Here is a 24,258-nt window from a genome sequence, read left to right on the forward strand (position 1 = left end):
GGCTATGCAGGTTACTAGTTTTTGCGAAAAAAATGAATTGGCATCTTGACACATTTTAAGAAAATACTGCCGAAAAATATCAGATCCAACAGAGATAATTCACGAAGTATTAGAGCGAATGTTAACTGGTTTATGGTCCTAAAAGCTTCTTGGTTGAAAGCGAGGATTCAAATGACCCGCGCATGCTTACATATTTGTAAGTTGACTTCAAAAAAGCCTAAATTACCAGCGTATGAACTGAGGGTCTCTATATCTACCTCTATATTCACATATATCTAGTAGCTATATGAGTTCATAGCATAAAAATATTAATGGATATTTTTGATACCTACCTAATAACCAAGCCAATGCACGGCTATAAGACAATCTTTCTTGTAAACGGCATTTTATGCTTATGCGTAGTTTGCTTATCAATCGATACGTGATGTTACTTAGACAATTGTTTTGTATGCATAGCTTGCGAGCTCTTTTGTTTAATTTTAGAGTTTATCTATTTAATTGTCTTCCTCCATCAGAATGTTTTTGTCGTTAATTGGGAAAACATGCCTTTGATGAATTTAAACGCCAAGAACTTATACTCAATTAAATATCTATATTTGAAATATATACAATAATTTTTCTGCATCAAGTTATATATAACATTATACACAAAACACCTAAATGAATAAAACATACCCTCCAAACATAAATATTCGTCTATGTAAAAGTGATTGTCACTCTCTAAATCGTTAATAATAAAGAGGCTAATAAAGTGTCTTGGGTAGATGCTTCCGCTTATTTCTTTACGCGACACTCATTATCCCAACATTTTGACATCCACTTTATAAACTTACTGTAAAAAAATATTATACTCGTGTGAACATAAAAAAAGAAAAGTAACAAGTCTTGGGCTGCTTCCCATAGTATCAAATAAAATCACATAATTCTATATAAAGAAATATATAGTGCGTAAGACGAACCATTGCATTTTTAACACACTAGTCCTTTTTCTTTTCCTTATATATATATAAAACTCGACGTTTTGTTCCAATTCATTATCCTTTCACCTAATTAACACACCGAATGTCATGTCAGTGATAAAAACGATACTTAGAAAACTGCGTTACATCTCGACTATTTTCTCACTTCCAATTTTGTTCAACTTTGAAGTTACTAGCTTACCGCGACTATATTTTGCAGCAACACTGACATGACATTAAGATTAGTGCAGAAACTTGTAGACACATCATATGTCGTTTAGCACTAGATATTGCACAAATAAAATCAACAAAATAACTCAATAAACAAAAGGAAATACGAAATTATTATCCAGACAACAAACAACAAATGAAGGCGAAAATTTTCACGTCAACTTCATCGATTTACAACTAGCAGGCACGGCGACAAGCTCGGAAAAAAGGGCATAGAGTAAAACAACTAGCGCTCAATTCGATTTGGTAACTGACTTCTTCGGGAATATATACAATAGGGCGGGGCGTGTAACAACACAAAGTTGGTCCCTAATCTAAGCCACAGTTCAGCCTGATTCTTACCGAAGTATGAAAGTACAAATGCGCTGTACACGATTTTTGAACGGCTCGTCCTATTTGATTGAGCAATACAAATCTTAAATATGGAATGTTACCGCTTTTGCGCACAATGTTTCGCACATGTACAAATTAGTTCATCCATTTACGGCAATTCGGAGCGCCGCACATGCACGATATCTTGTGCTGATCGTCTTCGATGTCGAATTTGTAATCGTACGCCAACTAAATTGAATTAACAATTACGTAGAAAAATATGCTAAATGAAGACTTCTTACCTCTTCGCCCCTCTGGATCCGTCTCTTGGCAAAAATAATAATCTTTAGGTCCCTGTCGATCTCTACTGTTTCTGCCACGCAATTGGGATTGCAAGAGTGATTTATGTACCTGGCTAGGCCCCCAGATAAGGTCGCATCCACCACCCTGTCGTCGTCTAGTCGGAACATGTAGATGCCTCGATTCTACACAATGAACAAAGTTAAGAGTGTAGAAAACATACGTCACACAACACGCGTACCTTTGCCTCGTATTGTTTCTCTCGGCACTCCGACAACTCGGTCCTAATTACCTCCCCGATATACTCAATCACCATGGTGTGTTTCTCTAAATCTCTCGCCGCATATAAACCCAAACCCTGTATTTTAGATCTAAAAAAATAACCCGTAGCCAAACCCGCACGTGTAATCCCAAAAATGTCATCCGCGTTACCTCGCCAAATAAACGTTATTCCGCCACTCGGATTTCATTTTCTTGTACTGGGAGCTCTTTGAGTGTACAAATTGCTTACTGTAGGGACAAGCAGCTTCTCCGATTGAACTACCGGGCATCAAACCCGAACTCGACGGTCCAAACAGTGGTCTAGACGTAGAACCGGTGGTTCTCTGGGTATGCGGCCTCTTCCAGTGGGTTTGCAGACGTAGGCGGGGCTCTGTTCGGGCTGCTCCTGTTGGGTTGATCGCCAGGGGGAGTTCCAAAAGTGGATTACGTCCGTATCTGCAAATACGCATTTCCGATGCACGGTACATTTAAACTACTCAGTACAATATCGCCTCAATGAACTTGAACTCACTTGAATTTGTAGTCCGTCAATGTTTCAATTCCAGGCAGGCTTTCCAAAACGCGAACAATTGCCGGTTCGGTCAGTCCAAACAAATCTTCGCCGGTTACAAACTTGGGGAACATTTGTAGGCACTGATTTTCGCGCCTAATGGCTGCAATTTTTTCCAGGACCAGAGCCCAAACGGCCCTGGGAGACTGTTCCTTGTACTCCACATCTTCCTCAGGAGGTTCTTGAATAACAATCTTAAACTCTGGCCGGCCGCATAGGTCGTGAATCGAGCAAATGTATCGGCACCTTTTGTTCAAATTGCGCATACTCCAATAGAATCGTATAATTTTATAACCTAGAATACCGTACGCAATTGTGACCCTAAAAGGTTCGGATTATTGTATCGCATACCTATAGGGTAGATGTAATTGGATGTGTGGAAATTCTGCAATTGATGAGGTAGAAGCTGACCTACATTCAAGAATATCAAACTTCCCACTCGCAGCAAATTGTTAGAATCCGAATGATGCATAACCGCCGCCACCTGCCTGTTCTCATCTCTGTTAACATAAACTCTTCTGCTGACTGAGAGTGTCGTCAGTTCATTATCTTTTTCATTTTTCGGCACATGTCCAGTACAGTACATAGTCTTGTTCTTGTAGAAAACCGCATTGTCTTTGACTGCACAGGAAAGATGGTATACGCTAGAACATCTAGTTTTGAAGCACCGAATAGTAGCCCCAAATTTGTTGCAATGGATGCAGATGGAGATCAGACTCTGTTGGATAGCATTCTCGAGATTCATGAGAGCCCCGTTAACAGTTTCGTATACTCCGTCCGACCATAGCGCACAATTCAAATGAACCCATTTGTCCACATCAAAGTTTAAGAGGCGAGCTGGCCCGTCAGCTACGCCATCGCCGATTCCTAACACAACAATTAAAATATCTAACTAAATTCTATCTACTACAAAATATTTCAAGTTTACCTTGACAAAACATGCATTTCCTCGTATCGTCTGGCATCTTTGGCGGGGTTACCGTTATGCCCATACGATATAACATCTCCATGAGTTCCTTGTCAGTTAGTCTTTTATGTTTCTGGTTAGGGTGAAGGCATCCTACCGCCCAGTACTTGTAGCTGACATTCTTATGCGTTTTTGGAGGCATCTGCGACTTTAATTGCTCACCAAACCGACTCATTTTCATAAAATATGAACCAAAATTGGACGTGTCCATCATTTCATCAGATTTGAAATCTTTTTGATCAGTTACAAGTTGATTGGCTATGATATGTTTGCTTTCAGTCGAGTCAGTTCTGTGTTTCATGCCAAATTTGTCTTTTTGGGACAAATGATCAACTATCGCGGCAGCCTAAGGAAACAAAAAAATTAATTTGATTTTCCAACCCTTGTGAGTTGTTATTACCTTATCCTCCGAAATTGATGGAGATCTATGCATTAGAGCAAACTGCATGTAACAAGTCGAACTGCAGAAGTATAGTTCTTCACCTTCACTCAACAACTCTGAATCTTTGTTTAAGAATGGCAGATCAGATAACCTTTTCCTAATCATATTATTTAAAATTACAACATCGCAGTGTTTGCAAAACTTGGCAGCGCCATTGAGAATAGTTTGTATATCTATAGGAGCACCCTCTTTGCCATCTTTGCCCTTGGTCCGGTACATTCCCAACTTCTGCCCAGGAGGTGAAGAAGTACGCCCAACAATTTGGTAGGTCTTTGGTGCAGGTATATGAAGAATGTTGGCCAGATCTCTCAATACACCGATTATATCTTCGGCAGCAGATGATGTTAGTGTTAATGTGACAGTCACATTACCAGAATCTTTTAAAGGCGATGGTTCTGAATCTGGTTTCATTTTGTCATGCTGCAAGTCTTTGCTGATATTTTCCTTATTGTCAACATCGGAATTTTCTTTGAGGTAAAGACCGGCTGGTTTAAGACGTATGGGTATAGGTTTCAGCAAAGGAATTTCAGGAGAAACGCGACCTTCGCATTGGTATTCGTTTTCATCCTCTTCGTCGCTTATTAATTTAAGTCCATAGTATTTATTGGGCGATCCGGATCTTGCAACACACTCTGGCGAAGAACTACTAACTACAGAGTCTGGAGTATCTTCACGGGAGAACAAATCAAACTTCTTTTCATCGTCATTATCGAAACGGATCAGAGGAAACTCTTGATCGTAGAAACCTCGTTGAGTTGACGGCGGAGGCTTCTCAGGTAAAGGTTCTTCATCACCATAAGGTGTCGTGCTGTAAAAGTCTGAATATCCAGGCACCATCGCATTGCCGTAAGTACCCACCAAATCTCCAGTACGAGAATCGAAGCTTTTAGTACCGAGCTTGGACAAATCGCCAGAACCAAACACGGGACAGACTCCATAATTACGAACCAGAACCGATTCGGACACCATCATGGGAGGCAAGTGCCTAATTTGTGCCAGTACCCCGTCTATGTAAGTATCATAATCTTCCTCAAGTTTCGAGTTTTTTCGGGGTCGCTTATTGGGTTTGCAAACCTCTTTATTTAATATTTGGTTCTGCCTACGCTTCTGCTGATACATCCTTCTCTTCTGTTTCTTCAAACCCTCCTTGTCCAATACTTTTTCTGCAGCACTGTCCAGCGACTCCAAAAGCTCTTCTTTTATCTGAATGTCGCATTTTCCCTGATCGGACACTTCTGAATGCTGAGAAGTTTCGTCAAACAACTCTTTTTTGAGATCCTGATTGCTGATGGTTTGCGGCATAGATGGAAACTCTTTCTTAATGATCAAAGGAGGAGTTTGTAGACTGGAATCTTGGCTACAGGACGATTTTGGAGTTAAGGGAGACAACAGTTCATCCCTGCTGGATGTCCGACTTGGCGGGGCACACTTTTTAACGTCGATGTGAAGCTGTTGAGTAGAAGCGACTGAAGAAGCTATGGTGGTTTGAATTTGCGGTATAACAGGACTCGAGACGAAAGAAGTTTCTCGGATTGGCGCCCTTTGAACTACAGGTTTCGGTTGCGGTTGAGGCGCAGTTGGTTGAGGCTCAGACTTGATGGTTGGAGGCAACAAGGAAGATAGGGTAGGGGTTAGTGGCTTTGGTGGTTCGGAGCTCAAGAAAGCAGATGTTGCCGTTGTAATAACTGCCGTCGAAGGAGGTGATGATTGAGTGCTAGCACATGCAGTGTTCTGCAGAAGTTTCTTTAAAAGAACATTCTGAGAATCATCAGGTCTACTGGCCAATGCTGTCGTTACAGTGGAGTATTTACAGCCCACTGCCTCTTGTTTAGGTACCTCTATAATCTCAGACTCGGTTTTCACAATGTCGTCACCCTTAAGGTCTTTAATGTCATCCACAGATTTTGTACGGACTTTAGTGAGCTGGGTATGTAACAAATTAGTTGAACCCGCTATATTTCTGTAAGCTGAAGAAGTGATAACTGAGTTTGTGGTGGTAGACACAGGAGAAGAATTGTTAGTGCTGGCCACTGAGGAGGCAATGACAACATTGGGTTGAGCCTGGACCAGGGCTGTAGAAAAGCCACTCCTAGATAAGCTTACTGGAGTAGCCAGCAAACTAGCTGCTGTAATGGTGTCGGCTGAAGAATTAGTGCTAGCAGTAGCGGCGGGTTGATTTTGAAGCATAGCCGTCAATGTCAGTGAGGGTTTAACATTTTGCTCTGTATTCGTAGTGGAAATAATATTTGCTTTTTGACTTGTTTGGGCCGTTATAACCGACGCGTTTTGTTGGGTAACTGACGGTAACTTCGAGTAATCTGATGTAATAATACTGATTCCTGAAACAGTTCTGTTCGACAGAAAACTCAAACCAGGAGCAGAATGAACAACTGAAGTTGTACTGGTCTTACTTGGAGATGATAGAGATACCTTTTGCTTGATATTTGGTACTATTACAGTGCTGATTGTCGTAACTAGTGGAGAATCTCTGTTAGCTTGCTGAATTATCCTAGAAGCTACAATAGGGGGGGTATTTATAGAAGAGGAGCTATTAATCAATTTGTGGTTAATGGTTTTGACTACCGTCTCTATATTAGACGAACTAGAGCTTGTTGTAGTCTGGACAGAGGACAGAAGAGTCCTCAGTTGTTGAGAAGCATTGGCCATGTTAGTTGTCAGATCTGTAGGTTGAGATAGTGGAGATAATTGAGGTACCACCGATTTGGAGGCACCACTAACATTTACCAGGGGTTGCGCATCGCCCGAGTCTTTGCGCATGGGTGGTTTTTCTTTTGCCTCTATTTTTGCGTTCGGCTTTACCATTTTGTTTTGGTCGTGTATAGGCTCAGATTCTTCAGGAGTCTGCATATTTTCAATCATATCCAAAACATCTTCAAATGAGTCAAACTCCCTTCTTCTGCTTTCCAAGGCTTGCATCGCGATATTGTCTAGCATCTGTTCTTGGGAGGGCGTTGGCGAGGGGATAGATATGACAACCGATTTATCTTCTGTGGAACCATCATATGGACCCACAGTTTCTGTGGCCGTTATCTGCATATGAGGCTGAGTTTCCTGGATTACTTGTGCAGTCATCTTCAACTCTGGAGTAGCATGGTGAATAATCACTGGCGAAGTTGTCCTCAATACGGGGCTAGTCCGCTGGAGCGTTTCCTTGGCTATGATGTGGGTTATTTGATGGTGATGAGATTCGTCCAGCCTATAGGATATATCTTTTTTATTGTCGCTCATTATAATTTCGTATTTGCCCTGCTCAACAGAGGGTTTGATGTCTGATTTCTTGTTGGCAATAAAGATGGGAGCTTTTGTCTCGAGAGGCGGAGAGTCCGTTTTTGATTTTTCATCAGAAGAATCTTTTTTTTCTTCTTCAAAGTTCGAGCTGTCTGGAGAAACCGAATCATCTTCAAATATTTTCTTAGGTAACGTCGTGTCGTGCGTTGTTAGTGAAAGTGACGTAGAGGGTTTATCTATCACTTTAACATTGGGCAGCTGCCTCACGGCGCTAGCGCTAATTACCGGTACAGTAAACTTAGTATTGGGAAGTATGGATGCGATTTGAGACGTACTGGCACTGACGATGGTTATTGCTGGAGATTGGGTCACTATCTTGGGACCTACATTCAAAATATTACTTCTCACTGAGTTGTGGGTCAAGAAAATACTTGTCACTTTGGGCGAACTGCTGTTCGTGCTTAATTTCGAAGAAGGTGCTAAAATTAGTTGTGACTGCTGCTCTGTACCGGATTTCTCGGGGCGAGTATAATTGTTTATAATGGGTGCTGTTATGAGCGAAATTTTTTGTGGCATTTTCTGATTGATAATATTCGTATGTTTAACGGGTGTCGTCGCAGTCGGTTTTGCTCGAAAACTGTAGACGCTGCTGGCGGCATACTTGTGAAATTCCGAAATATGTTTCGCGGTTACCTCGTGCTTCAACAACTTCTCCTTTCTAGAACCTTCATCTATCAATTCCTCAAAGTCTTCTTTAGTGGAAATCTGCTCCTCGGGAGATTTCACTGGCTGCTCTATAACAACATACTCCGACTCCTCGAAATTTTCTTCCGGTAGCTCCGAGGAAGGTTCAGTACTTGCTTCCTGCTCTGGGGATTCGGGAGTATCAGCCATATTCAGTATATATTTTTTGGTTTTGCCTTGCATTATGAATTCGTCGTCGCTGGTAGTCGGACTGCGAATTACTATATGCATATTTTCTCCAGAATAATCTTCTTCATTTTCTTCTTTGTCAGAGTACTGAACCCCAGAGGATATATCCATGTTCTCCTGGAACAGCAAATACTCCTCGGAAATCTGATCTGGTTCTACCAAAGGACTGGATAAAATTTCGCCCATATCATTTTGAGACAACGTCTCCGTGATTTCCATCTCGTCGTCATTTTGTTGAGCTGCAGAGCTCAGCGAAATTTCGGACGATAGTACGGTACTATTATCGTCCTCGTAATCTACGATTTCGGTAACGTGCATCTGTTTATCATCCAAATCCGACTTTGTGATCAATCTTTGACCTAACATACGACCAGGTCCGGATGGTGGAGTTACCGGCGGTGTTGAAGAACTATCGTCGGACTCATTATAGTCCATACCCACTAACGGACTCAATTTATTGCCACCCAAAGACTTCTTAATCAAAGGCATTTTCTTTTTTAAGATTGACACTTTGCTAATATGCGGTTCCTTCTTTGGTTTCGCCGACAACTCGCTGTGTTTGTCCACATCAGGGCCGATACTCGAATTAGTACTCCCGCCCGATGTGCTAACGTTGATATTTGGAGGTGTCGGAACTCTTTTCTCCCCTCTGCCGAATCCAGCCCACATGGGCGATCCTCCTCTAAGTCCCAGTTTAAAAAAACCAAACCTCCCGAAGCCGGGAGGTGGCAACGGAATCGGATTGTTCGGATTGTTGGGGTTACCTACCGGACACAAAAATAATATGAAAAATAATTTGATTATAAATAAATTACGGTGTCAAAATGGTCCAGCGTATGGTCCAGAAAATATTAAAACCTTGGTAGTTAAACAATTTAAACAATTTAAAACTGTTAGTTGATAAAACGTTTTTAAAAATTGTTGAATTTTTTAAGTGTGATTTTAAGTCTGTAAATGTCTTTAAAACAGCTTAGGATTTTATTGTTACTTGACGGGGTATATAGGAAAACTAATAAAACACTTTAAGTTTTATATAATTGCCTGCTATGTTGGTTACTTCATTAAAGAAGATTTTATATCGTTCTTATAAAACTTGCACTAACCTAAAAGTACAAAACCTGAACGCGCTGCACTTTGAACAACAGTGTTTTTACAACTTCTTTTATTTGCACAATTTTAAAAGAACAACGGAAAAGTGAGGTTACGATTGTATAATTGACATTTTAGTTGGTTTTCAAGTTACTTTTAGTTTTATAGTAGTTATGAATGTTTTATAAATGGTAACTTCTAAAACTTTAAGTATTCCAAAATCACTTCACGTTTGCAAGGGCAATAGTGCCCTTGCAAACGTGAGTAAGTTATATAAAAATTTCAAAGGTGTTTAATATTACTAGAAAGCCCATAAAATACTATAAGAACATGGCGTCCTTTTATATGGCCGCCACTGTTATGTTTTCCGAATCGACATAAATTTCATTTCACAATTTTAACTTTAAGTTGTTTGCAGTTATAAAACGTGTTTATGGTTTATAAACATAACCTGTTAGTTTCAAATAAATCAAATAAATAATATGGCACTAAAATTTGATCACTGTTGCCTTATAAGATCCTCCATTTAGTTGCTATATACAGGGATTCATTCATTCAAGTTTTCTAAAATAAGTAATCGAAATGTAACCGTTACCGTTATAAAACAACAAATGTGGTAAGTTTATTATAATTGAATAGGTACCTATTCTAATAAAATTTAAATTGTGATTGATTAGATATTCTTCTTATCGACGCATGTAAATACTTTTCGATACCATGCCAAGAATAAATTGAATGATTTATTGAAACGCTTCTGAAATCAATTTAGAAAACTTACCCCCACCGGTGTGCATATTGTCTTGAATCTGACTGTCCATGGTAAAATGATTCCGAGGTGTACTCGGGTTTTCCACGCTGGTCGGTCTTTCCGGTATAGCAGGGCTGCTGCTAGCGCTGGGAGGTCTCCTGATATTATGAGGAGACTGGATCATTGGGGAACTAGGAGTCTGATACTGCACGTGCATCATGGGACTGCTAGGGGGCTGACTAATGCTTTGATGAAATGGACTTCTGGAAGCGGGTGAGCTCGGCATGTTCTGTTGCTGGCCAGAGCTAAAAGGTGGCATCGGAGACGCCGGCATTGACGGAGGGGACATAATCTGCTGCCCTATCAGTGGACTCTTGGGAGGCATCGGCGACTGAGGAGGATTATTCAGTTGCTGCTGTTGCTGCTGGTGGTTCATCCTGCCTTGTAGTTGCATCGCTATCTGTTGCTGCTGCTGCTTCGCCAACTGCTGCTGCTGCTGAACCATAAACTGATGCTGTTGAGGCGTTAACGGCTGAGGCTGCGCGCTAGCTTGCATCTGCTGCTGATCCTGCTGCTGCCTGGTCAAATTTCGGTGTTGAATTAGTTGCGCCACCCGTTGAGAATGCAAAATATTCTGATCTTGATTGGTGGCGTCGCCGCCAGCCTGTTGCTGGATCTGATGCTGCTGATGCATCAACACCTGCTGTTGCAACTGCTTCTGGAGCAACTGCTGCTGCGTCATGCCGGCTTGGGGCGGAGGGCTATTTAATGGCGAAGGGGTACCCCCTTTAGTCGGAAAATTTTGAATCGGAGACTGGATTCTAATCCTTTGTTGCAAATTCGTATGGTCCAAAGGGGTGCGGACGAAGCGCATTTGAGGCGTGCCGGGTCGCAAATCTCCGGTATAACCGACGGGACTAGTAACCACCCTTCTATGTTGTGGCGAAGTCATCCGCGGAACGGGCGGGGGTAAGCACACCTGAGAGGGTGATGGAACGGGTCCTGGGCTGCCTTCACCTAAATTTTCATTCTTGTTATTTTCAAAAATAATCAACGTCGAAATTTTGTTTCTGTTTGTCTGTTCTCTGTCCTCTGTATTTTAGGGCGATAACTTTCGAACCGCGTTAGAGCTAAAATTGCGAAACTTAGCTTCTTTCGAAAGTTAAAGTTATCGATTTTATATTTCGTGGAGCTATGAAGCTTGTTCATTTAACGGAAACTGTGGAAATTGTAGGGTGGGAGGTCGAGAAGTATTTAAAAAATCAAAAACCACATTTGTAGGGGTTCATGGGAAAATTCTTGAACCAGAACACAGGCGACACTTTCGAGTCACAGACTTCTTTGTATATGATTCAAAAATCTATAGGGTGTGCCTGTATGGACAAAAGAATTAAAACTGAGTGTTGTTCAAACTATTTGTAAAGATCATTCGTAATAGGATCTATCACATCAGTTTGGATTTGCGAACGCGGTAGGCACAAGAGAGGCCTTCCTTAGTCAGAGTGCAAGTTTTATTTCAAAAATGTAGGGAGGCGAGCTGTGATGTTTTTCCTGTCTAATAGACTGTAAAAAGGCGGCATTTGACCATGTAGATGGTCAGCATACTAACCAGGTCGAGATTTTGCGAGGTGTTTGACAGAGATGTATCATTTCTCTCCCCTGATTTTCAATCTATATTCTGAATGTATCTTTAGAGAAACACTAAAAGATATAGATGAAGGTAACGAACCTGAAATTCGCGGATACAATAGAAGACTTGTAAAAGCTAAATATGGACTTGATATTAACACCTAAAACTAACAAAAATTATAATATCAAATCTATACATAAACCAAACAAAAATCCAAAGAGTCTCACAATATAATTACCTGGGAACTATAACTAATGAATCGTGGGAAAATTCTCGAGAGATGGAAAGGCTAAAAGTGCTTTCTTAGCTATGGGTCAAGTATTCAAAAACAACAACCTCTCACTGGAAATAAAGAAGACGCCTAAAGTGTTACATGTACTCGGTACAAGACACCATGTCCAAATTCAGAGCCTTTGAATGGTGGCTGTACAGGAGAATCGTGAAGATACCATGGACCCAAAAGGTTACTAATGAAGAAGTGCTATGGAGAATGAAAATTAACCTCCATGGAAATAGTCAGTATCGTCAAATGCCGCAAAAAATACCTGGGTCACATCGTGAAGAACAAAGAAAGATATGAATTACTGCACTGTATCCTTCAGGAAAAAAATTCCAGGAGTCTCTTGGCTGAGCAATCTTCGAGCATGGTGTGGCATACTGGTCCAAATTGTTATATTTAGCATGGTTTAACATGACTTTCAAGTTAGGTTGGGTGCTTATTGTAAGGGTACTTACTGGGTGCACACAAAAATAATCCATTGATTTTTGCGAATGCAACAGCAGTCGGCAGGACCAGGGCAGAAAGAAGCCGAAAGTAGTCTTTGTTATTATACGCGATTGAGGCGGAAGACTGTAAGATACATTTGAGCTACCTTGTGATAAGGGAGTCCCGATCCTTGGCGAAGGCTGCATGGGCGACATGCTGCTTCCGGTCATACTTCCGGGGCTCTGAAGCAAATTGGCAACCGATCCGGGACCGGGTGAGTGAGATACCACGTGTCCAGGACTGTGCATCGGTGAGTTATGCTGCATCAAGGGTGACGGCTGAGGAGACATCATTGGCGACTGCGAGGTGCTCGGATGGTGAATCGGAGAAGAGGAAGGGAGCCCGTGCGGCGAATGCAACATAGACTGGGGCGTCCCGATGGCGGACGATGATCCAGTCTTGGTCGCTTGCTGTTTGTTCCGGTATTCCTTCATATAGACCAGTAAGGGTAATACAAAATTATATGAAAACGTCGATTTCAGTTATAGACATTGCTAGTTGTATGTGTGACGCGAAAACGAATTGGTGAAAGCCATTCCAAGGGAAAGTACTACGTGAGACCTAAACAAACAGCAGTGCCTATAATTACAGGTACCTGTATCAGCATGCCGTGCTGACGGCTCTGTTTTCTGCTGGATTCGAGTTGCTTTTGCAAAATAGCTTGTTCCGCGGAGATACGCTGCAACTCGGTCGCGTCCACTTCGTTCAATTGATTGCCCGACTTGCGCAGTTGCCGCTGCTTGCTGTTTAATGACTGAAACGAGATTAAGTGATGGGGGCGCTTCAATTATAACAAGCGACCAATTCACCTTCCGACTTTTTCTCAATTTCTGCACCTCGGTTTCAAAATATCTCAATTGCTGATTGAGAACATTGTTTTGGTGATTCAGCCACTGTTCATAAGCGATTTGCGCCTGTTTGTCCTGCTCGGTGACGATATTTTCGTGAGGCAGCGGCGGTGCCGGTCTCAGATTTGCATTAAACATTTGTATACGAGCTGTTAGTTCCGTGGTAGGTTGGGGCGTGGGTGTCGGAATAGCTCTGGTTTGTTGCCAGCCCTGTTGGATGATCCCGCCGGTATTTCCCTGATTTGGAACCGAGATTCCCGCGGGACCGCCGCTGAAGACGTCGGCTTTGAGCCGCTCGAAATCGTGGTCGCTCAGTAACGGAGGCTCCGAGGTATTCATACTTTTCGGTGCCGCGATTTCCTGACCCGCGGTTTGATTCTGATGCTGCTGTTTTTCTTGTTCACGTTTTTCCTGTTCTAGCAAATCTTCCAACAGTAGAGGCTGTTCCTAAAATGACGGCCTTTAGCTTTGCGCCAAAGTTAAAAGCAACAAAACATGCAAATTCCTCTATAGATACGCATAAACTGCCGACGGATACTAAAATACTGGCGCGACAAAACCAAAAAATAAAATAAAACTGAGTATTGAGAATGAGGGATATACTAACGCACTATTTCCATCTTTAAAATACTTAGACACGGGTATAAGTAGAGACACGTTGGAATTACGACTGATAATTCTCCGAGGTGGGGGCACGACATCATCCTACGTTTAGCTAACAAAAAAAAATGAAAAGCAACTACTGTTTGATCTCACCTCGAGAAGGAGCGGCCTCCTCTCCAAGTGTGGATGCATATGATAGCGCTGCAGTGCCATGGGATGCGCGTGTCCCATAGGAAGATGATAACCAGGCCCCATTCTCAATCCCATCTACCACACACATGCAAAACAGTTATAACGTACCGCCACAGCCTCAACCGATGTTAGTTACTACTAAATACAGTCAGCCAGTAATATTGTCCACAACGTTCATACACGCACTTTTGCGTTGTTCAATATTTTTTCTCGTTTGATATTTTTTCCACCGATCCTTTACTTTCAGCTCAAAGAGCAAAAAATCACTCGTGATAATGTTTAAACGGAGTCCATCGTGGCAAAATTTTTCTCTTGTAATTTAAATACTGATCTTATTTCGCCAATAAAGCAATAAAACCAATAAAAGATTTTAAAAACAACACTAGACAAGTACTGCGCGAAAAGCAAAATTTTTTTACAACAGCATAAATAAACTACACAATAAAAACGTGCATATATATAGTCACCGTTAGTGTTGGGACTGACCAATTGACCACTTCTTAATTGACTAGTCAAATTCGATCAACAACAATTGCAATAATATGTATTTTATAACAAATTATTATATATATAATTATAATATCCGAATCCCATTCAATTCAATTCTCAATAAAAATATCCACTCCAATTAGTTCTCAGAACGACGCGATGGCGACGTAACGCCCAGCATAAATAAATAATTATAAATTTCATTGCATTTTTAAACTTATTTGGTTCAATTGTAGAATATTATCTATCATTATTTAATAATAACATGTTTTAATAATAAATTATTATGAGTTTGTGATGTCCAATTTACTTATAACCCTTTTCAAGAGATACCCGAATATGATATTTAGCAATTGGGAGAAGCCCAATAAAAATATTCACTCCATTTAGTTCTCAGAACGACGCGATAGCGACGTAACGCACAATATAAATAAATTTAAATAAATAATTATAAATTTCATTGCACTTTTAAAATTATTTCGGTCAAATGACACACAAAAAATTGATCAGTCGCCCTTACTGATAAGAATGTTTTGAATTATTTTATCATATATTATGATTTTTTTTCTTTGAAATAAATGTCAAATTATAGTTAATAGGAAAAAAATCAAACAAAACAATGCGTGGATACCCCCGCAACCGCGGAAGTTAAACCGGACTCGTTGACCACACCATAATCTAGCAAGGTAAAACTTCTTCACAAAAATCTGCGACTAAAGAAACAGTTACTCCTTTTTTTTGGGTCATCGGGTGGGACCACTTTTTTTTATTACATTAAAAAAAATAAATGGTAAACATATTATCATAATTTATGAATTGAACTTCTTAAAAAGCGCTAAAGATCGACGTAGGCAAATATTATAGTTACAAAAATGCAATGGCAATACCATTGGGGCCGCCTTCAATCAGAGGTGATGTTACTTTATAGAAAAAACAGCAATGTCGTGTCCCTGAAAAGTTTCATATGACTCCCCACAAACAATCCAATTTTCGGAATGATTGTATGTCTTGTTTTCAGTTAAACGTTACTCTGTCATCAACCGTAATTAACCTGTTTATAATACGCGACTAAATAGACAAATCATCACCAATTAATTTAATCAAATTGTTAACCGAAATGAACCACCCTCCAACTACCCCCCAACAGGCAAAAAAATCAAAGATACGCCCAGCGTTTCACCCTACAAGCATAAGACAAACATGCCACCGACTAAACCAAAAAAAATTAACACTCCAAAGTACCTGTTGCTGCTGCTGAGGATTGACCACCCCCGGATAGGGAGGCGGAGGTCCCGGATAAGGGGGCGGCGGCGGCGGAGGGGCGGCCAAATTTAACCTGGGACGAGTGCCCAACCCCATGACAGGGCCGGGCAGTCCAGCGTTCGTCTGATTCATCCCCACCTGGGCCACCATGCGAGGTACGGGTTGACGCATTTGCAGTTTTTGATTTTGAACTAAGAGACAAAAAACTAGCTTCTCAACGCACCAGCGTGGATATGGTGCATGAAACTTACGGTGTAGCAACAACCTTTGTGGATAATTTGAAGGGATCTGTAACTGGACATTATTATTAGGCAAAACGACGCCGACAATGCCATCGGGAGTTTGAAGTTTTGATCCCGGAGGCATGGGTCTGCCCTGGGCAGCAGCTTGTTGGACCTGCAATAAAATTAATAAAATGAAAATATTAGATTGAACCAAGAACCATTCATCACACCTGATGGACCATTTGCTGATGAATCTGCTGAGTAGTGAGATGCGGGTGATGCAAAGGCTGCAGTGGTGGTTGAGGTAGGCCTTGCTGAGGAGGTTGTGACATTTGAGACTGCTGAAGGGTATTTTGAGAGGACTGGGGGGTGTGGACAGAATTCGCAACAGGCAAATGCTGTTGAACATTTTCCATTTGTTGCTGCGAGGAAGCTGCTACCTCCGACGTAGCACTAGTAATAGCCTTGGATTCTTGAGCTTGAACAGTAGTGGCGTCTTTTTTGATCTCGTCAGTTGACGCTGTAGCGGTAGAGACGGCGGTTCCTGAAGATGAAGATGCATTCTTTTTTTGTAGTTCCGCTTGCCTCTTCTTCTGTTTCAGATTGTCATCTTCAAGTTCCAAGTCTAGAATGTTTGTCTTTTCGCCGGCCAGTGCTTCAAGCTCTGGATCAGCGTATTCGAGTATATTAAAATCGGCACCCATTTCAGCTAATAACTCATCGTCATCGTCCCCTAAACCACCCAAAATGTCGCTGACACCTTGCAGTTCTGCCATTGTACCTAACAAACACGACAAAAAAAATATTAATTTCAAAATTGTATTTTTTTTTTAAAATAAACGCTTAACTTTAAATTTTATGAACTTTTATAAAACAGTACGTGTTATATAAAAATCGAATAATTAAACCGTTCTTATGTTAAGGATGCATACTAATACAATACTCACCCGTTTCCTGTTCCAATTTTTCCAATTCTGCTGTTACGTTGTCGGGAATTTCTTGTTCATTGGAAGCAGTTTGAGATACAGCGCCAGCGTTTGCCGAAGTTGTAGTTGTAGTATGCGCTCCAGAAGTCGCTATTGCAGATCTGGGCGCGACCCCAGGTCCACCCTGAAGCAACCTTGCCACCGAGCCACCTGATTGGTCGAGCGACCCGGCAGACCTGTTTTGAAGCTGAATTTGCCTCTGATGGAGCAGCTGCTCATACTGCTCCACAGTAGAAGGTCTAACCGATCCGATATGGGGAAACCGAACCGCCCCGCCCGCCAAATCCTGTTGCAGCTGATGCTGTTGATTAGGCAGCGAAAGTCTTTGTTGCTGCTGCAGAATAAGTCTCATTCGAGGATCCAAGCCCTGGAGCCTTCCTTCTAGGGGTTGAAGTCGTATGTTCATCGCTCCTCGAGCACCGACAGGCAAAGGTATTCTAGGTCGATTGATTGTTGGTGGCAATGGTTGCCTAAAGGTGTTGTCTGATCCGGAAGAAGCGCTAGGGGTTCCGATTTCCGACTCTTGCGTTTCGGAAGGAGGCCACACTCTTTGCCCAGTTTTACCGGGGACTAAATCCAAATTCTTGAATTGCTGTCGTTGAAGGAGCTCTCGTAATTGGCGGGTGATTTCTGGTTGATCGGGCCGAACCTAGAGATCACGCACGTTGTATTAGATTGATTGATGCCGTTTTTTTCAAAAGCCTAAGTACCTGCAATGACGGTCTCTGTTGTGGGGCCACGAACTGTGGTCTCGGTGTCGGCGGCTGCCCAAATGCATCAACGATACCTGCACCGGCTAATCTAGGAGCAAACTGAATGGGTTTGGGAGTGGCGGGAGCTTGTGGATAAGGATCTGTCGGGGAATCCGTTTGTGGCGCTTGGACTTGCGGCTGATGTTGCTGCTGAAAATCGTGCACAGGGGATTGAGAGGAAGTTGGGGTACGTGGGGTCGCTGTCTGTTGCGGGGAGAGGTGTGAAAACGGAGGTGATTTAATACCGATGAATTGGCGGGAAATGGGCGATGGAGACGCCGCGGGGCTGTTATCCTGCGGCGTGGTTGCCACCTGCAACGGCAGAGTTTGATTACCCTGCACGAATGGCTGATTCGGATCGGAGACGGTTCTTTGAACCCTTGCGATAGCTACAATAAGTGGATAATAATTAATAATATATACCGGTTCAGAAGTAACTCTGTTACTATATTGTATTACCTTGAACTCTCTGTTCATGAATGACGTGCTGCTGTTGCTGTGCTTGCTGCTGTCTCAGAGCCTGTAACTGTTTCCACTGCCTCTCCTGTTCAGCTTCCCGCGCCGATTTCTGCTGCAAGGAAATCTTCTCTTGGTCCTAAAATACGATATCAAGCAAAAACCCGCCGGAAGGCTTACCAAGAACTTCGACAGCTACAAACAACATAGGAGAAAGCGCCGCAGAAATGACAAATGATGTCTGGAACATAAGCAATTGTCGTTTCTGCGCGGATCGATGTCTAAACACCTTTAAAATGAACGAATCGGTCATGCTTAGTAATATCACAGGCTACAGTTAAACAAAAAAAAAACTATGAGCGGAAATCGGTTCGCCGACATGTCTACTTTCGCGAAACCTCCACCAAAAACACCACTTTCTTGTAAAGCATTTAGACAGGTACGAGTTCATCCCAGCGTTAGTACTAACGGATACAGAAGTAGCTCCGTAGTCTGGATAGTGGATGGGATATTAAATTAAGGATAACGAGTGTTTGTTCTAATTCAACAAAACGGCGCTTAAAACATCGGCATGTATTTTAAATTAAAAAAAAAAGCACAGAAAATAATCGAAAAATTGGCTGATCACTACTAAATTCCACCGTTGAACAATTCTGGCAATTTCTATTTCCATGAGCTCCTTTAACGCAAAAATGCAATTTATAAATTAAAAAATTTCAATTCAGAATTGAAAATCTAATGTTATTATAATTCTAATGTGGTGGACAGAGTCTTCATGTATTTTTGGTTAGTTCTTGACATTTTGATTATGAAAGCAAAGAAAATTTTCGTTGCATATTTTTAAAATATGTAGAAAATGCAACTAGAACTGGATACATGCCAGAAAAAATATTTTTAGAAGATAGGAAATTTGTCTTATGTTAATCCAATCCATTGATCTGAAAACAGCCAGGAACTTGATCATATGATCATTTGAGAGGCAACTGCTGAATTTGAAACGGATTTTTCAGTTTATAGATGAAACGCTGATGAACGCAAAATCAAGCAAATGAGTGTTTTATTCCATATAAAAAATGAAACAATAACTATGTTTCTAGTGACAACTAATTGAACCCATGAAACAATTTAGTCATTTTCGGAAATTTTTATCGAATATTAAGCAGAAAAAAAAAGATGTATCTCATCTGCGATGGAATTGTTCCATTATAGTATTTAGTAGCTCTTTTAAAACAATTTTGATCGAAAAGCCGAACAAATAAAAAGAAAAATGAAAAAAAACTGGTCAATCCACACCAAATACAGATTCTCACCAGCTGCTGAGGTGGTTCATAGTTTTCCTGACATAGAGAGGGTAGAGTACGCATAATCTCTGAAGGGGTCAGCACCCGGATCTGCTGATCCGAAGCTAATGTACTACTTTGGTGATGGGCTACTAGTAGGGACCGTGGAGGAATGTGATGGGGTTCGCCTGGTTGATAATGAGGATTAACAGTCACGTTGGGGGCGGGGCCTACATGGTCGCCGGGTCCGGCAAAGTGACCGTGCACCGTGAACTGTTGGTGCGTGGGAGGGGATTTGGTCGGAGGTGGGGTCGGCGATGGGGAAACAGACACAGAGCTAGTGGAAGCGTTGGTTAATGGCAGCGCAGGCGGCCTCTGTTGGTTGCACACCTCTGACGATGCCGACGCGGACGGCGCTAACACGACGGGCTGCGGTGGTCCCGAGGATGAGGGTGGCAAGCTGGTGGCGGCTGACGCCGTCGGGGGTTGCTTTACGGGAGCGGCCGGGCTCGGTGCGGTTGGGTCCTTGTTGGTCTGTGACTAAATGGGGGCACGTGTGATAGCACATAAACACAAGCCGACACTGTTTGCAACTCGATTCGGGTTCGGGTTCGCAAACGTACGTCAGCTGAGATTCTAAGTATGGTTCGAGCGGGTTGCAAGCTTGCTACATGCTTAAAGTAATCGAGGATATGCGCGACCTAGCCAATAACTGTGACGTTCGGTTTGTTAGTGACAACCCCCAGGCCGAGTTAAAACTCGAATGAGCATGCTCTGTTATTAAAAACAAAATATATGGGCTCATTAAAAATAACCTTCGTCATAGGACATAATTTGGTCTAGGCTACAACACAGAACATACTAAGGACAACAAGAGTCACTCTCCAGGGACAATTTTTGATTGTCTGTATTGGAATACCACAAAGCACTTAATAAGGGTAGAGAGAGAGAAAGGAACGTTGGAGACGGAGTTTAGAGTGACCCTTCTTGCCTTGTTTACGTTCGGCCTTTATAGATTTGAAGAATTTAGGCAAGTGACAAACGCACGCGTAACACTTTTTACTAATTCGCCTAATTGTAGTATATGTACCAATTTAAAAATCATTCAACATTTAATTTTGCTTTAGAAATAATTATACAAGGTGTTATTCACTCAATACACACAAGGTGTGAATCAATAATATGTAAATATCTTGAAATATTCATTATTATATTAATATGACAAAAGTATTTATATTTATTGGAGAAACATTAAAAACATATCAAATTCATTGTTGTGGCAACCAAACAATATAATTTTTAAAAACCATAAGTATGTCCATGAATTTTTAATTTCATAATATGGACCATAGAATTTAAGCAGTCAGTTGATTTGTTGAAGTAAAAAGCAACGTCTCATACTCAGCATCATTAAAATCAATTTATAATAATTGTCAGGTTTCATCGCTCATTCACACAATTAGAAATTTATAAAATATAGGCATAGCTTAAAATAACACACTGTATAGTGGAGATAGTTATAAAAAATAAACCTTACGATTAACTTTTTAAATTTGATTTAAATACCGACTAGTCATTTTTTTGAGGATACCAAAAGAGCAGCTTATATAAAAATATTCGAAAAAAAGTTGTAGCAGGGTGTCTGCAAATTTTAAAGTAACAATTCTCGAAAAGTTTTACCTATAAAAAATAAATTAAAAACGTGTTTAATAATAACAGTTTCCTCCTAAAAATAACCAAACACACTTTCGATAAATAAAATCAACTTATTTAATATAAAGGGTGTAGCATAGAAAAACACTTCTTCGATCTAATATTTATAAGAAAACAATCACTAGAAAAAAATCACCGTAAACAATTGCCAGGGTGTTCTGGTACAAACGGTATAGTGTCGCCATCGATGTTGAATAATACCCAATATGCAAATTGCTGGAACTACCGTCGGGTGGGGCAATGTGTATATGTATATTCAAAAATAACAACGAAAACTGAAAAATCGTAGAACCTACACCAATTTTCATTAAATATAAAAAATAACCGATTTGCTCTTGCATAATGAGCCAACAAATAACATAAATAGGTCCAAATACCTAAGAAAAAGAATAGATGATTATATTGATAATAGTGATATTGAAAATTAAATAGATGATAATATTAATAATAGTAACAAATGAATTAAATATAAATTTATCTTTAAATACTTACATAATTAAATATTATAAATTTAACAAAATTAAAGTGGACCCAAACCAAAGCTACAATTAAACTCTTTGTGGAACTAAAATGTCTATCTCTTTGAGACCTCTTGATATGGGAGATGAATACTGCAATTACTGCAACTGCATCTCCTAGTATCAAAGTAATATAACATTTTGCTAGATCATTTTTTCATATTTATGTTTCCTAATTTTCATTTCTTAGTTATTTGAATTTATTTCTGAACAAAAAAAATTCATAGCAATCATAATTAAATTATATGCAGGAAACTTCACATCATTTCAAATTTTTGTCAAAAGAATTTATCGCAACAATACCCTCAGCTGAGAAGAGAGTTAACTCAGACAACAGTATTGTTTAACAGTTCATGCTATGACATCGAAGTAATGAACTTTCAACTTTTCATCGAGAAATCTTAAATTATTTTGTTTTTTTGCTTCATTTTTTGTCTTCAAAATACTTTTGTCCTATTTGGTATTTGAAAATTAGTCAACCGCTCCATTTCGCAAAGGTAACTCACCTGCTGCGCTTTTTTCATGCGCAACTGACTCCTATTGTCCCTTGCCTGTTGCAAGTAGGGCGCCTTTTGGTCCTGGCTCAGCGTCCGCCATTTTTTGATTATCTGCTTGTTTCTAAATCAAACGTTATTTATTGTAATATTTAAGTTATATATTTTTTTAATTTTAGGAATATTGTTGAATATATTGGGTTTGGGTATTTAGAAAATTTTTGGGGACCAGAAAAATAATTAGAGAAACGATTATTAAAAACACTTTTAAGGCTTGTTTTTTCAAAAATATAGTTTCTCATAATTTTTGGTATTTTATTCTACGAAATTAATGCAGTGAAACTCCACCCATTGTATTACCCCCTGTCTTCCTTTTCAAAACACCACGGGTATTTCTTTTTAATTTTAGGAATATTGTTGGATATTGATTGGTTATTTTGAAAATTTTTGGGGACCAGAAAAATCTTTACAGAAACGATATTTAAAAACACTTTGAAGGCTTGTTTTTCAAAAATATGATAGTTTCGCATAATTTCTGGTATTTTATTCTACAAAAATCAGGCAGTGAAACTCCACTCTTCCCTTCATTTTTAAAACACCAGGGGAAAGTACTACGGGTATTTTTTAAAAATTTTAGGAGTATTGTTGGATATTGAAAATTTGTGGGGAACAGAAGACTTATAGATATAATATTTAAAAACACTTTTAAGGTTTGTTTTTTTGAAAAATCTGATAGTTCTGGATAATTTTTTGCATTTCATTATACAAATTTCGGGCGGTGAAACTCCACCCATCATACCTATCCGACCAAATTGGGTACTCCGTTTTCCACTCCGGATGGTTCATATTGGCGTAGAGTACGGCCGAAATAGTAGCTCCGCTACCCAAACCTTCATCAGCCTTCATCTTCTCTGACGACCTCTGGTTGTACGTAGACGGCACCCCCACGCTGGTACTGTCGATCTCGGGTCCCTCATTTATATTAATCCACGGACTCGGAGGCTCCGAGAAGGCAGGGCTAAATTGCGGACTACTACATATGTAAATGGGTCAAAACTAATCGCTATAGAAGTAAAAAAAAAACCTACTTGCTGTACTCGGAATGGTATGGGGAGGGTGGTGGAAAACTGACGGGCGAATTCAAATTGCTGTGGTTCACCGACGGTAAAGCCGTAGGTCTGATTGGGGCCGATGGTAGAGACATCTGAGGAATAGACAAAGGCGAGGGCTGTGGCACGTTATTGAACATAGTTCCGGCACTTGGTTGCTGGGCCGGCGGGAAAATGTTGGCCTCTTGGGAAAGCTGAGATTCCTGAGACTCATCGGTCAGCACGCCCTGCAGTAAAATCAGTCAATGAAAATAACCGAGAAAGAACCGAACCGGCCCCACCTTAAATATGTCTTCGACGTCTTTGCTGTTTATGTTTGGTATAGATTCCAAGTTGAAATGGGAACCCAGGATATCGCTCAATTCGTCTTTGGCGTCTTTCGAATTCCCGGAGCTGCCCAAAGTATCACCGAGTTCGGTGTCATCTGAAAAATTTTGTTTTTTTTGCTCTTTCCTTCAAATGAATTTTTAAAAATTGCAATTTTTGCCCTTTTTTGATCATGATCCATTGAATATAACATTTCCCTGAATAAGCCAAATTTTTTTAATGAATGATCAAAAACACATAAATCATTAGAATTTATCAACAAATTTCAACTTACCCCCTAGCGCTTCCAATTCGGTATTCTTGGCAAGATCGTCATCATCTTCGTTAATAATACTGTTCACCAAGTCCGTATCCAACAAATCGCCCGGCAAAGCGAGAACATCTTTCAGGTCTTCGGTGTTTTCTTCGTCTTCATCTTTAGGTATCAAATTTAATGAAGATTTCGACTTGTCTCCGTCGACGGCATCTTTGGTTTCTTTTGGAACAAAATCAGAGGATTCTTGTTTGGCGGATGCCACAGCCATAAGTTCCTCCTAAAAAAAATAT

General features: G+C 40.5%; 1 protein-coding gene across 1 annotated transcript in view; it reads right to left on the reverse strand.

The window, feature by feature from the left end:
* Positions 1 to 545: 545 nt before the first annotated feature.
* LOC132701475 (histone-lysine N-methyltransferase 2C-like) overlaps positions 546 to 24,258 on the reverse strand; it is a 35,525-nt gene continuing 11,812 nt past the window's right edge. Inside the window, exons 19-43 of the mRNA XM_060669421.1 lie at positions 23,987 to 24,245; positions 23,667 to 23,809; positions 23,365 to 23,612; positions 23,076 to 23,309; positions 22,289 to 22,400; positions 19,942 to 20,091; positions 18,275 to 18,410; positions 17,774 to 18,204; positions 17,025 to 17,712; positions 16,308 to 16,858; positions 16,105 to 16,249; positions 15,833 to 16,044; positions 14,063 to 14,176; positions 13,268 to 13,753; positions 13,054 to 13,212; positions 12,565 to 12,886; positions 10,093 to 11,079; positions 4,002 to 8,989; positions 3,563 to 3,947; positions 2,986 to 3,501; positions 2,596 to 2,929; positions 2,235 to 2,519; positions 2,044 to 2,173; positions 1,805 to 1,987; positions 546 to 1,751 (exon numbers count right to left, since the gene is read on the reverse strand). Coding sequence (XP_060525404.1) covers positions 1,659 to 1,751; positions 1,805 to 1,987; positions 2,044 to 2,173; positions 2,235 to 2,519; positions 2,596 to 2,929; positions 2,986 to 3,501; positions 3,563 to 3,947; positions 4,002 to 8,989; positions 10,093 to 11,079; positions 12,565 to 12,886; positions 13,054 to 13,212; positions 13,268 to 13,753; positions 14,063 to 14,176; positions 15,833 to 16,044; positions 16,105 to 16,249; positions 16,308 to 16,858; positions 17,025 to 17,712; positions 17,774 to 18,204; positions 18,275 to 18,410; positions 19,942 to 20,091; positions 22,289 to 22,400; positions 23,076 to 23,309; positions 23,365 to 23,612; positions 23,667 to 23,809; positions 23,987 to 24,245 — 12,291 coding nt within the window. The 3' untranslated portion in view covers positions 546 to 1,658. The remainder of the gene's footprint in view (positions 1,752 to 1,804; positions 1,988 to 2,043; positions 2,174 to 2,234; positions 2,520 to 2,595; positions 2,930 to 2,985; positions 3,502 to 3,562; positions 3,948 to 4,001; positions 8,990 to 10,092; positions 11,080 to 12,564; positions 12,887 to 13,053; positions 13,213 to 13,267; positions 13,754 to 14,062; positions 14,177 to 15,832; positions 16,045 to 16,104; positions 16,250 to 16,307; positions 16,859 to 17,024; positions 17,713 to 17,773; positions 18,205 to 18,274; positions 18,411 to 19,941; positions 20,092 to 22,288; positions 22,401 to 23,075; positions 23,310 to 23,364; positions 23,613 to 23,666; positions 23,810 to 23,986; positions 24,246 to 24,258) is intronic.

Source organism: Cylas formicarius, unplaced genomic scaffold (assembly GCF_029955315.1).
Source record: "Cylas formicarius isolate icCylForm1 unplaced genomic scaffold, icCylForm1.1 PGA_scaffold_4__25_contigs__length_36172078, whole genome shotgun sequence".
Lineage (NCBI taxonomy): Eukaryota > Metazoa > Arthropoda > Insecta > Coleoptera > Brentidae > Cylas > Cylas formicarius.